Raw genomic sequence first — 22,223 nt, forward strand, 5'->3', positions numbered from 1 at the left:
GCAAAGCAATATATACTGCTCTTCATGAACTGTGTGCCTTTGTGAGTGCTGTTCACTTCATAACTTGACCCTTAAATATCACACCCGCTGTTGCTACATCCCAAAATAGGTTTTACCTGTTTCTGCAATGTCAGTGTATTTACTGAGTTATTTTCAGATTGCAGTCTGCTTTAGCTCAAGCCTTTATAGACGCTGACGCTTCCTAAATGGGCATTTCTAGTTAGTACTGGTGGATCAGACACAGTCTGCCCTTGTTGTTGAATTATTCCTGTAGTTTCTGAGACTCATTTCAAATTTTTCTTCTTGTCTTCAGAGTGTTTGAAACTCTTCCCTGGCTGATTCATCTGCATGTTTTAACACTGCATATTCTAATCTGTTTAACAAATTATTAATGCAGGTGTTGAACGATCCTGTGCTAAGAAGAGATCCCTGATTCCCCAAAGGAATTGTCCCCAGGTTTGTCAAGGAGCTATTTTGAATGCAAACTCTGAAAAAGTTGTACTTTCAGCTTGGCATTTTCCTATTTGTTTAAAAAATGGACTAAAATATTTATTATAGTCAGGTTTAACACTTCTCTCTTTTTCCCTCCTTGCCTGATAGTTTAGTTATTCCAGTAAGGAGTACTGTATTCATTTGAAACAGCTTGTTCTTGACTGCCTGCTTTGTTGGCATGAGCAGCTTACCAGTTTGCTGAATGAAAGTGCGTACAAACTGACGATTTAATCTTTTGTTCCACTGCCTTTCTGACCTTTGAAGTCTGCCAATCAAAAAATCACTGCACCACCAGGAAATTAGGCATTTGGTACGGTGCTAGAGATCTCTCAGAGATGGTTCATTAGTTACTTCATGGAGTTTAAGGATTAAAAGTGCTGTCTGCTTGAGAATCTTAATTCTGTTTTCCCCCTATTATGGCCTATGTTCTTCACACTGTTTTTAAGGCGAATACTGTTTCTCAGTTAAGGAAAAGGTAAAGATGACATGACATGATCTGCTGAAAACAAAAACTGTTGCCGATGTTAGTCCCTGGGTCTGTGTAAACAAAGAAGATGGTTTGTCAAAACAGAGACACAATATGATTTAAGCTGCTTGGAAATGTAATGGCCGACTATGGCCGTGAGAGCAGCAGTTGTGTTTGGGGTACATCTAACATTAGGTTAAATCAGAAAGGGGCTCAGGTGGCTTTCAGGAAAGGTCTGAAAGAGCCAGGGCGAGGAAGGACACATGATCCTGCAGAAGATCTCCTGTTACTCTCTGAAGATTTATAAATATCTTTGACCCCATAAGGTGTTTTTGTAGCAGTCTACAGCTTGCTCTCACAGTGTCGTGAGATTTCCTCACGTGTTCAGATTCAGTGTCTAAAACTAAACACACTGAGCTGGTGTAAACTTGTTCTGATCATTCAATTATTAACCCAAGGAGGAAAAAAAATAATCTTCTCCACTTTGTACCTGTAATCTTCATGCTGGACCAGGTTCCAGCTTTCTGTCTGCAGCTGGCATAAGTTCTGCATAAAAGCTAACCTGAACTTTGTTGCACTTACTAGATAACATAAAAAATGTGATGGTGGGTAATGCCTTATCATTATCAAATCTCTATTGGGATGTGATCTGATGTGATGATGCACATTCTGATGTCAATCTGCCTTAACTGCTTCACACAGTGGCAAACTGCACAGTCATAGACAGCGTCTGCTCCTTATCCTAGATGGGGTGATCAGTTCCTGCCTCTACTGCTTTTTCCTGAGCCACAGCCATTAGCACAGCCCTGAACAGACTCATGTGAACTCAAAGGTAAAGTCTGCAACTTCAGTGATGAGCTACAGATCCCTCTGTACCTAAGGTACCTCCAGGAGTAACTAAATACTGCTGCTGAGGTACAATTAATAGGATGTTAGTTTTTCTGTTTGGCTAGGAAAGATGAGCGTGAGGAACTGTATCCAAGGGGTTCTGGTAGGAGCCAGCCGAAATGAGGCTGGTTTGGCAGGAAGGATCTGTTTGGACTGTGGAAGAGTAGACCTCAGTCATGCTCCCTAACTCTCCTGACTGCTCAGTAACACAGCACCAGTGCAGCACATTTCATGCTGAATTACTCACTGGCGAAAAAAGGGTTCTACTGCTAAGTATATTTCTGGGTGGTGGGCAAGGACTCTCAGCCTGACACCAACATATAAGAAATCTGTATTTTTAGATTTGAGTAATTTGAAAAGCTTAGCTTTCCTGAAAGGTGGAAAAATAGGAAAAAAAAAAAAACAGTGACAAACTTATTTCTGAATGTCTGTTATTCTATTATTTCTAGGTAAATTTCCATTTTCTTTTTTCAAATATTTTGAAGAAAAGCAATTGGTGATCAAAGATTAAATTCTCTATTTGTTTTTGCCATCTCCTTGAGACTTTTGTAAAGCAGCTCTTGAGGCCTCATTGCTGCTACCTTTAAGAGAGCTATACTTAATCTAGGAGTAACAGAAAAATGTTAGTTTAGTTAGTTATGGAAAAAAGGGATAGAGTAGGTGTATAGTAAAGGAGAAAGTAAAGAAAGGTAGAGGGAATTAAAATGGATAACCTTTGTGAAAGTAGTAACAAATACATTCACCAGTAGGAGAGGATGCAAGCTACATTTCTGCTTCCATTCACAGACCTCCTGCAGAACTGGGCAAGTGCTGAATCTTTAGCTACGTGGCTTACCTAGCAACTTCACTGTGGTTCTGAGGGATGGTAGTTTTTTGCAAAGTGTGCAGCAATGGCAGGTAGAGTCTCTGAGTTGGTGCCTCTCTCGAACTCTCTCACTCCTCCATTTTTTTTCCTGTTTCCTCCTCCTCCGTTTTAAAGCTTTCTGTAGGGTGAGAGCATAGAAACTTCTTGTCTCTAGAGCATCCTCCAGCAAGTTATGCCAGAGATCTACTACCAGTTGGTGAAGAACCACCTCCTTTTACATATTTTGACTTGGACTTCATTAGTTTAATTTGATGACCTTTTTTTAAGTAAGAGACAGCAAAGAGTTAATCCTTATCAACTGTTTTCCACAAGCAGTACCAGACATTAATGGTGTCTGGCTGGGACTTGGTTTCATCTTTCATTTAGTCTTCTGCTGCCTCCGGACCTTTTTGCTTCCAAATAGCAACTGTATTTACCTAGTTACCTTGATGAATTAACTAGGAGGATTTTTGCCTGCTTGTGTGGCTCTCAAAAAACCAGAATTGCAGGGAAGGTAGGAGTGTGGATAGTGGGCTAGCCAGAGGCAATAATATTAACAAGTCCTAGGTGGCCTTCAAACACCACCTAGGAAATACTCTACCCTCTTAACATAAATCTTGGAGAAACTAGGTAGGAATTAAATGTGCTTGCTCATGACCCTCATGTGAGAAGCCCATGTGAGTAAAAGAGTGTGACCTTTATATCAGCAACAGACTTAGGTAACACAGGAATGTTTTAAAGAGCGATTGTTGTCTCCTGGATCCCCTCCTGATTTTGCTTCTTTTCTCCTGGTGTTCAGACAGTGACATGCAGAGAGGAAATTCCTGCTTTGCAGTAACAAGAACAAGGCCTCTGAGGCTGCAGTTTTGCACTGCTAAAATGAACAGCTCTTCCTTAAAACGGCACTCCCGCCCCTTCCCGTTCTCTCTGTTCAGTGCTAACCTTATTTTCATCCCTGTACAGGCTGGTTTTCTGGGAGTTAAACCTTCAGACATCTGTTTGCTACCTTTTCCAGTACGATTTTTTGCTGGTTTAGCTTTGTGCACAAGCTCAGTGTGCAGACTGGAGAGCACCAGTGTTGACAGGAACAGAACTGCATGTTCCCAGGGTGGCACCTGTTAAAGCACTGTAACTGATTATGAAATTAGCAGTGTTATATGTTAGACAGCACATCTGAATGTATCTTCCTCGGCAGGCAAAGGCTATGAATCACAGGGGTAATCACAAGCATTGTCTTTCATTGTTCGGAGTCCTCTCTGTACTGCAGCTTCTCTTCCGTGTGCATCGCCCTGGCTTTTCTCATGGACGCAGCTGCTCTGCAGGATGAAAACACACATCTTTATAACACAAGAGAAACACAGGCGATACTGACAGTTGCCCTTGCCAAACACAGTAGCCTTTCTCATCATTGCCTGCGTGCAGCAGAAATCACTTTCCCGTTCGGGGACTCTGCATGCTGTTGCAGTTTCAGGAGTGAGTGTGGGGGCAGTCATGTAAAGCTATGATGTCAGTGGCATTACGTGCAATATTGTTTCAGGGAAATCTGCGGTCCATGACTAAGCATGAAAAAGAGAAATTCATCCCATAGAGGTCACTAATAACAGACCCTGGGTGTAACAAAGATGGTCCACAAGGGGACAGGGGAGGGGGTAGGACTCAGGGGAGCATGGGATTCCAGGTGACAAATCAGGAAAATGCTATCAAAAGGATCATACTATCATCATCAAAATGCACCAAAAGGGGCAGCCTGATGCAGCTATAACTGCTGGTTCTTTGTGTAAAGCCAGCTGACCCACAGACAAATCTGGCAAGGACAGTCACACAGCCAGTATCAGATCACCGTCTGTATTGGAAAACTACTGGGTGTATCTTCAACTTCCAGATGTCTTCAGCATTTCAAATAGCCCTTGGGATAATCCACTGTCTTTACTGCAACCACCTAGAAGCCAAGCTGTGATACAATTCTGTAGAGTTATGTAAAACAGAGATGAAGCTCAGCTATCTACCTTGTGATTACATACTTGGTTCCAAATGAGGATGCAAGCAGATCAGGAGCACCTCACATATTTTTCTCCTAATTCTTTGCTGATCACAGTCTGTTTCTGCAAGACCTTGCCTACTCTCGCACCTGCCTGGCACACAAGAGCAGCACAGCTTTTTACTGTTGTGTACTGTATGAGTAAAAGAGTCCCGGTGGTTGTCTTTAACCTAACAACTCAGCTTTATGACAGCCCCGTGTTAGACCTCACTGTCCCCTCACGATTGCTCACACCTCCCCTACACCCCAAAATGGCTCCCGCAGAGTGACGAAGGGCCACAGCCCCGCCCTGCCCTGGATTCCCCGGGGGGCGTGGCCGCCGCCTGGGCCAATGGCCGCGCGGGGCAGCGGTGACGCGCGGGGCCGCCTCCATTTCCAGGCGCAGCGCTGGTGTTGCGCAGTAGTTGGAGTTGATCGCCACACGGTGAGGACGCACCGCCGAGCGCTCACCGCACTGCACCGCACCGCACCGCACCACACCACACCGCACCACACCTCGCACTCGCCAGACTTGGTCCGCACCGAGACCCGCAGCCCAGGTTCGTGACAGCCCCTGCGGCTTCCTTGCGGAGCGGGACGCCGGGGAACTTAGCGGGTGGGGTGCGGCGCAGGGCGCTTCCGCTGCCTGCCCGGCTGGCTCATAGCGCACGGCCGGCGTTCTCGCCGTGCCGTTTCGCTCGGTGCGCGCCGCGTCGCGGTCGATGCCGCAGCCGGGTGCGGCACGGCCGCCATTTTGTGGCGGAGCGATGGCGTTCTCTTTTCTTCCCCGACTCGGCGGGGGAGGGGCCGCGGGTGGAGCGCCCCGCTTCCATTGGCGCGGGCTGAGGCGGCGTCCACCCGGCGCTCTCCCATTGGCCCGCGACAGGGGCGGGGCCGGCGCGCGGCGCAGTGCGGCAGCGCCGGGCGGTGCTGAGTCACCCGCGGGGCCTGACGCGCAGTGTCTTCGCAGCAGCGCCGCGCTCACACAGAACGCAGACAGCCATGAGCGGCTGCCGTGTCTTCATCGGGAGGCTGAACCCGGCCGCCAGGGAGAAAGATGTGGAGAGGTTCTTCAAAGGATACGGCCGTATCCGCGACATCGACCTGAAGAGAGGGTTCGGGTTTGTGGTGAGTGTGCCCACCTTCTCCTCCCCCTTCCCTAGCCCTGCAGGGTCCCTCGCCCTCGGTACTAATTCACGTTTGATGTGCACGACGCTACTTTAAAAAAAAAAAAAAAAACAACGTTAACGTGCCCAAGGAGGTATGCCATGTGACAAATAAGTATCTGTTCTTTTGTTGGAGATGCAGTTTCATACTGACACTTGTTGTGGTGGTTTTGCAGGAATTTGAGGATCCGAGGGATGCAGACGATGCTGTCTATGAATTGGATGGAAAAGAGCTTTGCAGTGAGAGGTTAGGTATCCTATTTCATGTTTATGCCATCTTGGCTGTCTATAATAAGCAGTGAGTCAACTTTAGCTTATGTTGCATAATGAGTACTGTTCAAGCTATTTTGTGTTTGTTTGGTCCATGTGTCTTCGTGCCCCCCCCCAATTACTGTAACAGGATACATAAGAAGAAAAAATGTAAACACATGTGGTTTTCCGTGTTTTTCTTTTCCCAGGGTGACAATTGAGCATGCCCGAGCACGCTCGAGGGGTAGAGGCAGAGGGAGGTACTCTGACCGTTTCAGTAGCCGCCGGCCGCGCAGTGACAGGAGGTACGTGTTGCTTTGAACTGAGGCAGTTTAAAAAAAGGAACGCTGTGGGCTAATCCCATCCAAGAACTTGAGCTGAAGTGAGCTGTTAAAAGGTGTTGTGTTTTTAGTCAGTCATTTGATGTGGCAGTAGGAGATGGAGGATTATGGAACTGCTCACATATGCTCGTCATCTTTATGCTCCCTCCCAAAAGTATTTACTGCCTGTACTACATTGCTCAGGGCATTACGTAGTTCAGCTTGTAGTGCTAATGATATGCCAGTACTGGTTCTTGGTACAGCCTTAGTTAATATTAAAGTGGTTATATATTGTTTGCTGGTAAAAGTCTGAATTGTTTATTTCCAAACAGAAATGCCCCACCTTTAAGAACAGAAAATCGCCTCATAGTGGAAAATTTGTCTTCCCGAGTCAGCTGGCAGGTTTGTTGAAACACGATTAACTATTTTGATTTAATTTAAAGGAAATGTTATATAATGTAGTTATTTTGTAAAATAATTAATTAAAATTAAATCTAACTTATTAAAATGTTTATGTAATTAATATGATTTTTAATGTAATTTAAATATTTTGAATGAAAACTAGTTAATTTAAATTTATAATAATAATAAATTTATATATTTGAGGATATATATTTACTTTTTTTCTTGTTTTTAAAATCCATTTTAACCACATATTAAACCCTTTATTTGCCAGCCTATCTGTGTCGTTGGCCTTATGACGAGGAGTGCCTGTGGGTTATCCTAATCGTTCTGTCTTGGTCACTCTTGGTCGGGCCTGGTTGACTTTCCAGTCAGCTCCTACAATGTCACTTGGCCACCTCTAGATCTGTGTTTGCCGGTCTAGACGTAATCGATGCACTCCTTAAAGTGCCACATTGCAGCGATCCCAGAGCGTTAACGAGATCTGATTCCTAAGTTGAGAGCTGTTCTTCCTGTAACGCTTCCGAATAACGAGGTCCCGGTCGAAAAGAGTTGAAAGATACGAAATTAGGTGGTCGTTGGAATCCTGATCGCAGTAAAGTGGTCCTTGGTGACATCAAGCATAGAGAATGTCTGGATCCATCCATAGTCTCCTGATAGGGAGGGCAGTGCGATTAATGGCTTCCATCGACTGGGTAGTGTTCGTCAAGTGGGTGGCGAAGAGCCAGTCGGGCATATGTCATGACGGTATCTCCGGTCGCTTAATGCAGTTTGCTGCTTGGCTAGCCTAGGGAATTGTTAATGAAGGTAAAGTAAACTATATTTTTAATGACATATGGGGCACAAAATAATTGGCGTTATGTAAATGTAATTCTATATTCGTGTAAGATTTGTAATGTAAATGGAGACTGAAATAATCCAAAAATATATGGGTAGTATTTCACACTCAATCCAGTATGTATACAAATGTGCTTTTTTATTTCTTTCTCTCTCTCTCTTTCTCTCTCTGTTATTTAATCTGTAAAATCATTGTAGACTAATATTTGCCTTATTATTAAGACACTTTATTAGCATTTTGCTTAAAGCAATATGCTTTTTTTCATTTATTTCGTGCCCTAATATAGATAATTCAGTATTGATAGAATACAAGTATGGCAGTTGCCATGTTTGTGATTTACCTAACATCTTCTCTTTCAGTAGTCATAAGATTCTTTTGTTTGTTTTAAACTACTTTTGTATAGATAAGTATTAATTTCACTTCTGTGCATAACATAAGTGGTCTTGTGTTAGGATCTCAAAGACTTCATGAGACAAGCCGGGGAAGTAACCTTTGCAGATGCACATAGACCTAAGTTAAATGAAGGGTAAGCTTCTCAAATCACCTCTTGAAAGCTGTAGAGTAATAACCTACGTGTAATATTTGGGGAGGGAAGCTGGCTGCTTTCAGTGTCAGCAGCTGTTCCTGGTTTACTTTCACTGCCCTTTGAAAATGCATTCAGTATTTAGGGAGTGGAATTTTCCATGCTTCAGTGATAACAAGGGATATTTACACTGAGCAGTGTGTTTTGCAATTTGGTTTTTTTTTTTTTTTTAATTTTTCCCCATTTTTTCAGGTTGTAAATTGTGCTTGTGTTTATAAATGCAACTTAAAATAGTAATCTTTGTGTTTGGGGATTTTTTTTCTGTTTTCTGTAGGGTGGTTGAATTCGCCTCTTACAGTGATTTAAAGAATGCTATTGAAAAGCTTTCTGGTAAAGAAATTAATGGAAGGAAAATCAAACTAATCGAAGGCAGCAAAAGGCACAGGTATGGATTTCTGTTCTCTGGAATAATGCTTAAGTATTCATGGAGAAAGCCTTGAAGTCAGTGACCAGGCAGCTGAACTCTGGAGCCCAGTGAATTGCCTGGTTATTGCCGTGGTCCGTGGGATTTCGTTGCTCACACTGCTGCTCTTCATTTCCACAGTAGGTCCAGAAGCAGGTCGCGGTCGCGCAGCAGAAGCTCATCCGGGTCTCGTAGCCGTTCTCGTTCCCGCAGCCGCAAGTCTTACAGCAGGTCACGGAGCAGGAGCCACAGCAAGTCTCGGTCAGTTAGTAGATCTCCAATGCCAGACAAGAGCCAGAAGCGTCGTTCATCCAGCAGATCAAAATCTCCATCATCTGTGGATCGGCAGAGGTCTAGATCAAGGTCCAGATCTGTTGACAGTGGCAACTGAACTATAAGTAACTTGCCTTGGGGCCCTTTTTTAAACCATACTTGCTAAAACTTGTGGTAAGTATGTGACTTTCTGTGGGGAAGGGTTTGGATGGGGAGGGCGGGGAGGGATGGGAGAACTTTGTAGATGTGGACCATGGTGGGAAGGGTTATTGACTAATTGTATTAAATGTTTTTTGATAACCCTTTTCTTGCTCACATTTTTTTGTGAATGTCTGATGTGTATAGTTTGTGTATATTGGCAGAGCTCTTTATAACTAAAGCAGAAAAATTTTTTTGTACTTAAAAGTCATCTGAACACTTAATTCTCAGTATATTCGACTGTGAATAGCAACTCAAAAGCATTAGTTTAATATCAGACTAATAGCTTTAGGCATCCAAGAGCTCTATATGTGCTGTACATAAAGCTGTATTTCAGAAGGTATTTTTTTGTGCTTTTGAGACATTGTTTCAGTTATAGGTCAGCAGATAAGTGCTGGTTGGTACTGCTAATAAAACTTTATTTTAAAATATTTTCATTTAATATGACTTGCACTACACTAAGAAAATGCCCATTTCACTGCCCTGTGGTAATAATATTCTATGAAGCACTCTAATTCTTGATACCTAAGAATGAAATAGCTCAAATAAAGTATAAAGAAACATTTCTGTGTCTAGTTTGTTCTTAGTGTTAATAAAGTGTTTGTAGCTGCATCAAAATGTTTCTTAAAGATGGGTCTGTGGCAAAGTGATGACTGTTTTGGGCGTGGGGGAGAAGTGGCGTCCTTTTAAATACATCATGCAATGTCCTTGAACGTCTGTGTGTTCTGAAAGAAGAACAATTATGCTTGTCATTGTTCATAGCAAAAAATGGAACAGATGAGTCATTTAGCTTTTAATCACTTCGGATAATAAGCATGGAATGTTAAAGATTCATGTAGTCAGCATGCATCATTAGTGTGTGTGTGCAGATGCTTCTGAGAACGTTGAGATAAACCATTTTTATAGGCATTAGTCCTCGTTCTGGGGCAAGAGGCATTTTTAAGTTGGTGGGTGGGTGTACAGCAGTGGTACCCTGAGGCTTTTGCGTTTTAGTGTTCGTGCCTTCTAGGGGCAGCAGTTTTCTGCAATCCCTGCATTTCTCAAGCCCTCACCCACAAGAGAGCTTTAGAATATAATTTTAAAAATAATGTTTTCTCTATAAAGTGCTTTACAAAGCTATTCTAATAATCTGTTGAAACCTTTAAAAAGGTCTTTGTAGCCTAGGCTGGGATTTGGATAGATCATAGGAAGTGTAAGGGGGTTCCTTTAAGAAAAAGGTCTGGCCTCTGCAGCCCTGCTGCCTTCTCTCCTTGCTGTTGCAGAGTCCTTGTGTACTGAGGTAACGGAGGGAAGAGGGAGGAGCTTTTGTGCCTTGTGGATCGGAGCGTTAAGGTGGTTAAGGTGGCAGTGTACCAGCCGCTGCTGGGAGCAGGCATGGAGAGGGGCTTAGATCCATAGTTAACTGGATCTTTACTAGTCAGCTTTGGAGAAGGGGAGGCTTCATTCTCACAGGCTTGGGATCTGATGCTGGATCACCCCAAGAGGTGTGGAAGAAAGGGCTTTAACTTCTGGGGATAAAAGCAGCACTGACAGGGGGGTGGGAGGTTAGCTGTGTTGAGACCTTAAGTGAGTTGATCCTGCTTACTTGGTTTGATGATGGGCATCTGTGTCCCAGTGGGAGTTAGCTTCAACTGGAACCTGGGTAGCTGAAGGCACCTGATGATGGGAAGGGGGTGGTATGTCAGACTCTTCTCTCAGGCTAAACATGAAATGCCATCTGCTGTGTAAATAGTTGTTCTGAATTCTGTTTCTAAACTGCACCGCTTACTTGCCTTGCAAGTGGTGTGAGTAGGTGTCTGCATATTCCCTGGGGAGCTAGCTGTTGTGATGAGGAACTTCCATTTTAAAACAAACTCCCAGGCTTTGCATCATGGGGGATTATGTTGACTTCTGGCCAGAAATGATTGTGCTACTCAGTGTAGGTTCTTGGTATGAGCCTGTTTATCCTTAGTTAAGGTGGATTACTTGAAGTTACAGTGCATACTTTGGACATTGGAGGTGTTAATGCCAATCCTCAGGAGTACTGGTGCATGTACTGTCACCATAACTGGGTGGTGTTCTCATCAGGGGTGCTGTTGAGTGCACTGACTGATAAAAGGCACATTCAAGGTTCATGTGTTCTCAGAGGTACGGCTTGCTGGGCACTGACTCAACATACTAAGGCAGCCATGGTCATGGTTTTTGTGGCCTCTGCTGTGTGGAGAGAGTGTTGCTCAGGGTTTGCAAGATGGGAGCAACCAGCAGTCCACAGGCTGCTCAGCTGTGCACTGAATCTTGCTGGTTTCTGCACAGAGAAACTTTTCACGCCTCATTTTGGGTCTTTGTTACAGAAATTACATTAATCTTCGGTGATGTCTTCAGCAACCCCTTCCAACATGTGCCAGTGGGACAGTTACAAGTAAGTGAAATTAAAAAAGGGAACTGATGCAGGCAATGATTTTCATACAGGCAAAACTGGGGGGAGTCACTTGGGACCATGGCCCTAAGCTGTCTCAAAGGGTTGTCAGAATGACTTGGAAGTCACTGAATGTCTCCTTTCTGGTCTGGCAGAATGTCTCCTTAGTCTGGAGCAAGGTCTTCAGAAAACAACGTGGTGGGTGCAGGTAGCTCTGTGGCACTCCCTTTCTCTGGTGTAAAATGAGCATATAGATCAAAGTCCTACACAGAACTGCTGGAGACCTGTGAGCTGGCTGCAGAAGGTGCACCTCAGAGGGTTATGATAACAGCTGCTGCAGAATCCATCTACTGTTTCCCTGATTTCCTACTGTTTCTGCAAGGTCCTGACACTGGTTTCATCTGTTTAGCAATAACTGTGTCTGCACCTGCACAGATCACTTGTGCTGTATCTGAGGAAAGAGAAAAATGTGAGAATAAGCAGTTCTGAAACCAGGTTATGGAAAGATTGTGACACAGCTACAATTGGTATTGCTGGGTGATTTAAAGCAAGAGGAAGGAACTTGGAACTCCTACCAAAAGAGTGAAGCTGTGTTGTTTCCAGTGATTTACGATTTGGAGCCTAGAAAGCCACTTTTTTTAATTGTAGTCTTACAAGCACCTGTACAGCTGTTTTGAATGTCAACTGCTTTGCACTGAAGGCACACCTGAGGATCCAAATGAGAGCAAGTTTTTTTTCCCCATTAGCAGTTACCCTTCCACATAGCTATGAAATGTGGTAAAGTAATACTACAGCAGCTCTGTAGCAGCTACTCTGCTGCTGCTTTGTTTCCAGGGACTGCAGAAAGCTGGACTGGAAGCATCAGAGGGGTGACTGGTGCAGGATCTCATTCAGCAGTGCATTCTTCAGCCATCATTGCAAATAGACAGCCGGGCTTTGGCATTATGGACCTGCTGAAGTTGGAGAAGAGTCTATCTTATTTCTATACGAATACTGCATATATTTTTAAATTAAGTTTTGAGCTTTTTATGTACTTTTCTAGCAAAGGATCCAAATGTTTCCTTCCTTCAGCTGCAGTACTTGGCAATTCTGTTCTCTTCTTCCTCCCCCCACTCCAAAAGTGACAACCTTGACAAGAGACTTGTTACTGTAAACTGGCAATAAGAAACCCCTAAAACTCAATTTGTGAGCGTTAGCGGGCAGGCATTCCTTTATTATCAGCACCAGACACACAGGATGATAGCTCCTCTAATCGTGTATGTCCCATTCTCGGCTTGCATGTTCAGTAAATGTCTTACACGTTCACTTCTTATAAAGTTCACACATGTTAATTAGGTATCTCCATGATGACAAAGAGGACCATGACAAGGATTGCATTCAGGGCTTTGTCCATGGCCTGCTGGCCAAATGCAAATGGTGGTGCCACACTGGTCAATGAGGTTCTTTGCACGCAACTTGGGCTCCAAAGCTCTGGGCTCTCAAAAGCTCACTCAGTTTTGTTCATCCGACCGAAGGGTTTAGAGGTCCCTTCTTCTGCAAGTGGCTGGGAAAGTGAAGGAAGGCTTGAAGAAGTCCAAATAACATTCAGTTAATGCAAGCAAAACATGAGCTCTCAGGACACTGCTCTTACCCTTCAGCAGCCGTTGAAACAGAAATCCACGTTTAAAGCAATCAGCCGTGAACTCCATTCACTTCAGAAATATGCTGTGCAGTTTGTGTAACTTCTGCTCTGGTCTCCCACCTCTTCCAGCATCCAGCCTCACAATGAGAACGAGAACATAGCTGGTGGGAGAGGGAGACCTGTTCAGAAGTTGTAAAGACGGACACTTCATACAAAGGAAAATGAATCAGAACTCTTGTCCACAAGATATTGGTAGGGCCAGTGCTTAAAAACACGATGCATCCCAGGGTACTTTGTTTTTAATGAGCGTTATAAAATACTTACTCTTCTGGCCATGAAGCAACATCTTGATAGGAGGTCTAGGAAGAAACTTCCTCCATGGGTGAGTAATTTCTCTAGTAAATTCTTAGGGGCTTTCATGTCTCTTTTCCTGATGTGCTAAGTCGGACACTGTCTAGAAATTTTTTGGTTGCATATAGGAATTAATTCTGCAAGCCTTAATATCCAAAATATTATTCCATCTTTATCATTGAGGGGATGTTCTGCATAGTAGGAGCCTCAACTGACCTCTGCAGTGCAGAGTTGTGCTCAGTGGGCACAGCAGTGCTGCCTTCAGCACCATGATCCAGCTGGGGCTGCAGACATCACCCGAGCTCTTCAAGCAAATCCAAATAGGCAGCTTTTACCCACCCCTGAGTGGTACCTGCCTTATGCTTTCAGTACGAGGCTGCATGGCACAACATGCACTCGGTGCTCTGGCATGGGGGGAAGCAGGAGCTGAGCAGCTGATGCTGGGGCAGGAAGAGGGACTAGAAAGGTGGTTGATCCTCCAGCTGCTGCAAGGGTGACTGCTGGTCATCCTGCCACTGCTCCACCCCTGGCTGCATAGGGGATATGCTTCCCTATGCCTGCCATGCTGGGGAATGGCACATTGCCTGCCCTGTCCTAAGGTGCCGTGCTTCCTGATCTCTTCCTCCAGATTTTGCCTTCATTTAAGACATTTATTGCCTTCAAATTGTCCCTAGGTCCAGGGAGAGACTCGAGAAACATAGCTGAACACATTAGACTAGAGCAAAGTGAATGTCATTACCCCACATGCCTGTGGATGCAGCTGTACGAGGCTTCTGTCAAATCACCTGCTACTCCATCCCTTCCTGCGTGAAGTTGGTGAGTAATAGCACTCTTCACTCCTTCTGCATCAAGAAAGTGTTTCCCCTTTGGTAGAATCCTGTCCTCTGCTTGCAGAATATAAAGCCTGGGTTTAAAAGAGCCTCACAGATAGGGAAGTTGTTATAGGATAGTTGTGTTGCAGTACGGGGGAAGAGATTTTAATCAGGGAGGTTTGCTGCCCTAAGGCTGAGTTCTAATCCCTATGTTGAAGGGCATTATAATTCTTCAGTAGCATGTCCATTGCTCCTATTCATCTGGGAGCTCAATAGGCTCAGCTTCTCCAGCCCTATTGCTCTGGAAACGCTGCTGGCAGCAGGAAGGAATGTAGGAGCTGGTCTCCTTGTTCCTCCTCACTCGCTCTTGCTTTGGTTGGGAACTTTGTTTTCCAGGCTGGCAGCCAGGCTAGAAAAGCCCCAACAACAGCTCAGGAGCCCAGCACAGGCATCCCTCATCAGGTGCAGAGGAGCAGTGCCTGCAGCTCCCAGTGGCTTTGCACATCCATGCCCAAGGCTTCTCCTACATCTTTGTGAGTACCACAATGCCATGCTTGGAGGCAAGGCCCTTCCCCATAAATCACAGGTTTTGCCTTGAGACTTCTGTGTTACTGACAACTGCCTGACCTCATTGCTGGGCCCTGGCTGAGTAAGCAGGAGGAGGTGGCCTACAGCACTGTATGTGTTTCATTTTTCCTTGGGCATCTGCAAGATTTCTAGACACAAGCAAAGGCTGCCAAAGTAGCACATGAGCAAGATCCATAGGAAATAAGTGAAAATGTGTGAGTGAAGCCCACAGCAATTCCTTATCTCTTTCTACTCCTCCCTTCAGGTTTTTCTTTCCTGCAAATCCTCAGTCTTCCTAAGGAAATGTTTGTTTTTCACTGCATTTGCCTTTTAGCTGTGCACTCAGTTTTGTAAGAGGTGAGAAAAGGGTCAAGACAAGCAACTAAGTGTCACTGCCTCAGCAGCACCTGGAGCCCCTTCCTCAGTGCAGCTCAGGTTCTTAAAAACGACAGTGTTCTAATGCTCTCACCCTTTGTCTTTGCAGGGCTGTAGAAGAATATTTCAACTACCCTAATAGTTAAAAAAACGCCTGCTAGCTGTTTATTGTTCAAGCATTCCTGCTGCTTCCCAGTAGTTAATGGAGGAAATGCCATGGGAGCCAAGGGAGAAACTGGTCAAGGGAAGCAGAATAAATTAGTATCATTGTTTCACCCTGGCTCATCCTGGGCCATCCAGTTGTTTCACATGAGCATTGGAGCTGGGAGTTTGCATTCAGGTGTGGCCAAGAGAACTGGATCTTGGCTCTAAAGCTGCTGCTCCCTTCGGTGGGATGCAGGAGGTGGGATGGCTGAAGGGTATGGCTGGAGAAAGGAGCATGCTCCCATGCAGCGGGCCTGGGTGTTGTGTGAGCATACTGCTGGTAGCCTGCCAGGGCTGCTGCTGACCTGGTGGAGAAGCTGCCTGTTTCATTCCTAGGCAAAGCACGCCTTTTCCTTCCTTCAGCCGCTTCCTGGAAGGTCTTAGTTCCTAAAAGGTAAACTTCGAGCTGTTCTTCAGATGTTCTCCGCTTTTTCTCTCTCAACTCATATGTGCTCCAGCAGCCAGCCCCCGGCGCAAGGGCCTCTGCGTGGATCCGCGGAGCTGCGCGGAGGGTCCTGCCCGGCTCCCGCCGCTGGAGGGCAGTGGCCGCATGCCCAGCGCCCCGGCGCCCCCGCGGGGAACAGGCCTCCTGAAACAGTCTCACCGTAGGTTCCCTAGGTCGCCTTTATGAAGTCAAATAGTCCCAAATTCAGAGATATGGCCTAATACAACAGGCATCACGGGACACTTAACAAACTGGAGGCATTAAAGGAGGCATTTAAAAAATGAATAAGGAAACTAATACAAGTTCGCAGACTTCCTGTTGGAGCTCAAAATGAGCTGTGTTGTGGACTTCCTTTTTTAAAAGGAGTTAGTGGTTCATGCTTTCATAATGCAGCTTTATAAATTTATCTGATAAATAAAAAATGGCTTATGTGCTTCTTTCAATAGTGAGAAGCTGAAGTCCAGTTTTCTAGTTTGCAGCTGCGATCATTGTCTCTTCTGTGTTTTTACAGAACTTAATATAACTTGAGCTCAGTCCTGTAGTTGCCCAAAGGCTCTGTTCCATCAGATGTGCCCGACAGGAGCAGTGGTGCTTGATTTATGTCAGATTTCACTTTCTCTTGGCCCACAATACCAGGCATGACTTCAACATCTTGTGTCCATATTTTGCTCAGGTAAGGTTTGAGAAAACAATGAGAACTGTACAGTTATGTGCTTGGGTAATCAGTTTGCTCATTTCTCTGTGTTTTTGAGGTTTTGCCCACCACAGCCCTGCCCACATGTGGGCACTATGCTGGAGAGGCTGTCAGGGAATGGAACAAGGAGCTTCTTCAGAGGCAATCATGATTTGTCATGACTTGTTCCAGCTGTGGCTCCCTCACACCACAGTTTTCGTACTCTCCATATTTTTTCACTTCTGTCATCACCTGAAGATGAGTCCCATTTAGATGGAAGTTTTCTATTTAAAATCTAGGTCTATTCTGTCCTGTCACAGGAAAAGTTCTGTGTTCGGAGTGGTGGTTAGCACTGCTTGTGTCTGAGCCCCCTGCAATAGGGTCAGAAACAAAAAGAAGTTGAATGGGCTGGTCTTGAGATGCAAACCATTCACCACCTGGCATGGAGCACTCTGGGCAGAAGCTGCTGTGTATCACTGGCCGAGATCAGCTGTAGCCTGATGACACGGTGATGGCCACACTCCCCTCTCTCCTCAGCCCCATGCTGGGTGCTAGTGTGTTGCCACACCAACTCCACTATGGCAGGGACTATCCAGCATATCACAAGGAAGGAGCACATATGGAGGGGGGCTGGAGAGGCTCCCCCAGCTCTGGATGGTCCTGCAGGGCTCCCTGCAGCAAGGCTGAAGGCCCTGTCATGATACAGGGCGCATACCCTGGAGACTTCCTGCAGCCACTGGGAAGTGCCAGGAATGGACAGCACTGTGGACCTGCAGTTCATTGCCCAGCTGTGTCTGCTGCAGCATTCCAGCACAGATGGTGGCCCCATCCGGCACCCAATGCCAGGGTGGCTGGGACCTTGCACCTCTGCCTTCCTGGTGGCAGCTGTGCCCTGTTCCCCACTGCTAGGCATTTGCTGGCTCCCTACCCTGGTGGTGCTACTCTCAGCAATCCTGAGCGTAGACAGGAGTCAAAGTTGTTTTTATTTATTCAAATCTCATTTAGCATCCATCAAGCTTAAAAATCACATGATTACCTCTTGTACAATTTTGTTTCATAGGAAAGTAATTAATTTACCAATTAAGCTGTGCCCAGAACAAATGATGTAAGAGCACTCTGTGTGGGCTAAATTAGTACCTGCTGGGACACAGTGCCAGCATCTGTCTGGTTTAGTGACATTTATTTTAAACAGTCAGAGTGGAGATGCTGCACCCTGTGTAATTTTACTGATGGCTTCATCCCAGCCAGAGACCCAGAGTCGACTCAGTAGTGTCTGCTGGAGCATGCTCCATTTGGTCAGCAGTGAAAAAGAAGCTTACTCTGATGCCTCTTCTCTGTGTCAGGGAGGGTGTTTTAAATTTGAGTTTGCTGGCCAGGTGGGCATTGTTTATGCCTCAAGCAGTGTGGGAAGCTCTGGAGAAAGAAATGCTGCTCCTGAGAGTGTGAGGTACTTCAGCCATTTAGATGAACATTTCTATTATATCAGTGCACTGAATCTTCCTCCAAATTTCTAGAGCAAGGCTTTTTACCAGCACTGGAAACTGCCAAAAGGCCTGGTGGGAGGGAAGCGTCCTGCCCCATTCTCTCAGTGGTGTTACTACCCTAAGGGATCTGCTCCAGACAGAGAGCTCCGCTTCTGGAGAAGGGTGATTTTTATGGTAGGCAAACACAGGTTGCCATGGATTTCTGGCTGCTGAGGTACATTCTCTGTTTCCCTAAGGAGCCTGTAGCAGCTGGCAATGTGGTGTTACATGGGAAAGACTCTGTTTTCCCTTGGTGGGAAGAAGGCTGCAGGTCTGGGGCAGAAACCCTCCTGCTGATGTGTTGAGGGGAGCACTGGGGGCACCCCACGTTCCCAGATACAGAAGGTGTTTCTGTTTTTGCTGCCTCTGCCCACAGGAAGGGTGTCAGCATGGTGTTGGAGTAGAATCACCTTAAAGGCATATTTTTGAGAGGAAATTCTATAGAAGGAAGTGTGTTTATGTCTGTGATGCTTATTTTTCTCTGTAGGAAAAGAGATATTGTTTAATGTAGTTACTTGTTAACTATGTATTTAGTGGGTCTAGTTAATCTTGACTGTTTCATTTCCTAGGGGACCAGACGTCAACAGCTTCAGAAAAATATGACAGCTTAAGTTTTCTTGCAACTTTGATAAAATGCTGTCAGCAGGACAGCAGAGCATTCTTTAAGCCTGTCTCCAATCTGTATAGCCCTAACTATTGCTCTTAGTTTCATGGGAGAAATGAACCTTGTCTACTGTTCTTTTGACCTTTGTGGGGTGATAACTATACAGAGAATGATATGTTTTCTCTGGGTCATACGGGAAGACTCTGACACGAGCTTGGGAGAGCTGATCTGGGCAGCAGAAGGTTACCCAGTCCCTTGCCTAACTTCCAGCTGTGGATGCTGTACATCTACAAAGGGCAATTACACCTTCAACTGAGGTGAGTGTGCTTTGTTTTTATCAAAACTTATACTTTAAATCATTTCATTGGGTAGATTGTGCTCAAGTTCTGATGTCGTAGCTTTAAACTGTTGTTAGTGATATGAACTAGCCCTCCTTCCTACATAATGAATAGGAAGATTTAATAAAGGTTAGGGAAGTGGAAAGTAAGAAATAAGGCGATCAAGAATCACCAAGGATTAATGAAAGAGTCCAAGACCCTTATGTAAACCCCCAGGGAGAGCCAGGAGGTCTATAACAATGTAGACTCATCACCCAGTTTTTCCCCTCCTGCTGCTCCCCGAACTCCCATATGAAGGGCAGCCAAATTGCCTTTATAAGTGAGAGAAATTTCCATGTCCAGGAGAAAGCCTTGAAACTACTACCACGGTTAATCTTAAAAATGAGTCCCCAGGTGACTGTGTGAAAGACTTCTAAAAAGCATGAGGAGGAAAAATCTTTTTTGGAGAACAAAAAGAAGAAATAATTTAAGTAATCCAGTCCAAAACAGATCTGTATTTAAATGCATGCCTGACCTTATAGGACCAAGCTGACCTTTTGGAGTTGCAGGGCTAATAAGTAGTATTATTAGCCACTGTGATGCCACTGTGGAGCCTGTGGCTTTGCCTGGTCCTTGTCTGCTCCTTCAGCATTCTTGTATCACTGACTTTGGTGCCTCGAAATGACCTTGTCTCTCTTCTTTCTTACACTTGTGGTTACTCATGGACTTTATGTGGAAGCTGTAGACTGTGTGTATTAGAAGGTCAGATTTTTCTCTCTCCCATGGGTGTTAAGAGTTTCAAGAAGAGGACATGTTAGTTACTTAGCAGCAAAGAGCTCCCTAAGAGACAGAAGTGGCTGGAGCCACACTGCACTTCTTCATGAGGACCAAAAAAGCAATTGAGGGGACGGCTGGGATCAGTCTAGGTCTTGGTCCTGCTCTATAGCCATCTCCTTTGTGGGAAAAGCAGTGGGGAAGCAATTTGACCTTAATAAGCAATAAGCATAGCGTGTTCTTGCTACAGTTTTCTTTTAAGCCTGCTTCTGTTTTCAGCATCCACAGAAAGGCTGGTGTGAAAGCCTGACTCCCACAGGCCACTGGGGTGTCCCAAGTGTGCCAGCCTGAGGGCACAGGGGACAGCAGGAATTCACAAGTCAGCACCATAGCTGAGATGGGGCTCTTGAAACCATATCCTAAGGCATGTTTGAAGTCTGGTCATCCCTGGGTAATCCTGGAGTATTGACCAAGCTCTTGTTATTCACAATCCATCAGTGGAGTAATCCTATATAAATATTTGTGTGTACAGCAGTACTTGGATACTTTTTGTTTACAGGGCAGGCTCTGTGAGTGCTCAGTGGTGTGGCTGTGCCACTGCTTTTTATTTTGGATTTGTGGAGGCATTTGTTGTTTTTTCTTCCCCACTTATTTTGTTCCTTTTTCTTCAATTTGCACCTGTTGTGACTGGACCCTGATTCAGACTGAAGAGGCAGCATGTGCAGAGCTTATGGTGTTCACTTACAGGAGAAGGGAGCTAGACCTATTTTCTTGCTTAATGTCCTGCTGTGGGACACAGGCAAACCAAATTCTGCCTCCCTTCAACCATCCTGCTACAGCTGTTGCCTTCTGCCTGAACTGAGCTATTGGCCTTTCTGCATGGTGCAGATGTGCCATGAAAAGTTCAAGAGGACTGTTAAAAAACCTTTGATAATTTGTGTACTTTACCCATCTGCCATCACCTCTGGCAGCTTATTAAGCTCATGTGGGCTGAGCTCTGCCTAGAGGAGCAGCCTCCATGTAGCTGGATCCCAGTTTGGGTACCAAACATATTCCTTGTCTTCATGAATGTTTTGCTGAGTTTCTGGGCTGGTGGAAACCTTGTGGTTTTGAGTTCCACTGATATATTAGGCACTGCTGTGCTTTGGTTATTGGCATTCCTGTGGTCAGCCCTCATGCCCGGGGCTTGTCCGAGCACCCAGGCCATGGCAAACCAAACCCAGCAGTGCAGTGTTTTTGTCTTGTTTTAATTAGAGTAGGACATAATTATTAGCAGCATGTTTTTGTTTCCATTTGTTCATTCTGGCAGCAACCAAAGGAGGCCATTATCTCTACAAGAGGATGTTTCAGCACGTGTTACCATAAATAAAGCTAACAGGATCAGTGCAAAGAGAGGATCACATTCTCTTAAGGACAGCAATCGATAATCAGGCCGTTACATGCCAAATCCTTTCAAGAGGCACGATAGCAAGTTTGCACTCAGATCAGCCTTTAATCTTGCAGGATCACTGAACTCTTTACTGGCTGATACATTTCCCACAGCCTGTCTGCCTGTAACACAGGTCTCCCTGTAAGACATGGCAGTTTGAAGACAAAGAAAATAAGCTGATGCCTTTTGGGCAATATATTTCTGTATGGATCAGGCTAAAGATGGAAAGTCAGGTCTGGGTTTGACCAAGGTAACATTTCACAACCTTCCTTGCTCTGTGAACAGCAGCAACCTTGAGCACACAACATGTTTCTGGAAACTGTGTGCTTCTCTGGTCCCCTTAGCCAGGGACAGCAGCCTCAGTTTTAACTTTTCTGCAGGCCTTGGCTGCAAACAACATTATTCTTGGAAGCAAAATGCCACTGAAGACCTGCTCTTCATGCTGGCAAATAAAGTACTTAAGCAATGTGATGTTTGTTAAAACAGCAAAATATCTTCTAAAAGTGTTTTTGTGGAACATTGGGGGAAAATGATAAGATGTATACTGGAGGGTGTTCATTCCTGAGATCTCCAGTGTTTCCTATAGTCCTCATTTTAGTGTGTCTTTTGATCTTTGCTGTTTGCCCCAAAGCTATGGGCATTAGGTGAGCTCCTCAATTTTATTTTATAAAAAAAAAAAAAAAAAAAAGAAGAAGTTCATAGCCCTCAGGGATTTGCAGAAAAGTTTGAAAATGTGATCATAAACTTCAGGAAACCAGACTGCAATTAGGAAAAGCTCAAACATTTATAATTTTCTTTAAAAAACCAGAACAAAACCCCTTGCAATTTTAAAGCTGTGATTCTCTGGATCTTGATGCATAATTTTTGAGTATGTGGGGTTGGCAGTGCTGGAAAGGATGCTTTTCTCTGCCCTGATCATGTTTTTTTCTGCTGGGAATTTTATTTACCAGCTACTTTAACTGTTTCTGCACCTTTTTCTTGGCTGACCTGTCCT

General features: G+C 44.8%; 1 protein-coding gene across 3 annotated transcripts; it reads left to right on the forward strand.

The window, feature by feature from the left end:
* Positions 1 to 5,088: 5,088 nt before the first annotated feature.
* SRSF5 (serine and arginine rich splicing factor 5) lies at positions 5,089 to 9,702 on the forward strand. Of its 3 annotated transcripts, none has more exons than XM_051791453.1 (8): positions 5,089 to 5,267; positions 5,681 to 5,835; positions 6,050 to 6,120; positions 6,332 to 6,427; positions 6,775 to 6,844; positions 8,135 to 8,208; positions 8,540 to 8,650; positions 8,810 to 9,702. In XM_051791453.1, the coding sequence occupies exons 2-8, from the start codon at positions 5,710 to 5,712 to the stop codon at positions 9,057 to 9,059; spliced, it is 798 nt and encodes a 265-aa protein (XP_051647413.1). In that variant the 5' UTR covers positions 5,089 to 5,267; positions 5,681 to 5,709; the 3' UTR covers positions 9,060 to 9,702. The 3 variants fall into 3 exon arrangements, with proteins under 3 accessions (XP_051647413.1, XP_051647414.1, XP_051647412.1); XM_051791452.1 differs by having other exon boundaries at positions 5,098 to 5,267; positions 5,678 to 5,835; XM_051791454.1 differs by lacking the exons at positions 8,135 to 8,208; positions 8,540 to 8,650; positions 8,810 to 9,702 and adding an exon at positions 7,119 to 7,746 and having other exon boundaries at positions 5,097 to 5,267; positions 5,678 to 5,835.
* Positions 9,703 to 22,223: the final 12,521 nt, after the last annotated feature.

The sequence above is a fragment of the Manacus candei genome, unplaced genomic scaffold, assembly GCF_025592945.1.
Source record: "Manacus candei isolate 608988 ecotype Guabito, Panama unplaced genomic scaffold, ASM2559294v1 h1tg000033l, whole genome shotgun sequence".
In the NCBI taxonomy this organism is placed as follows: domain Eukaryota; kingdom Metazoa; phylum Chordata; class Aves; order Passeriformes; family Pipridae; genus Manacus; species Manacus candei.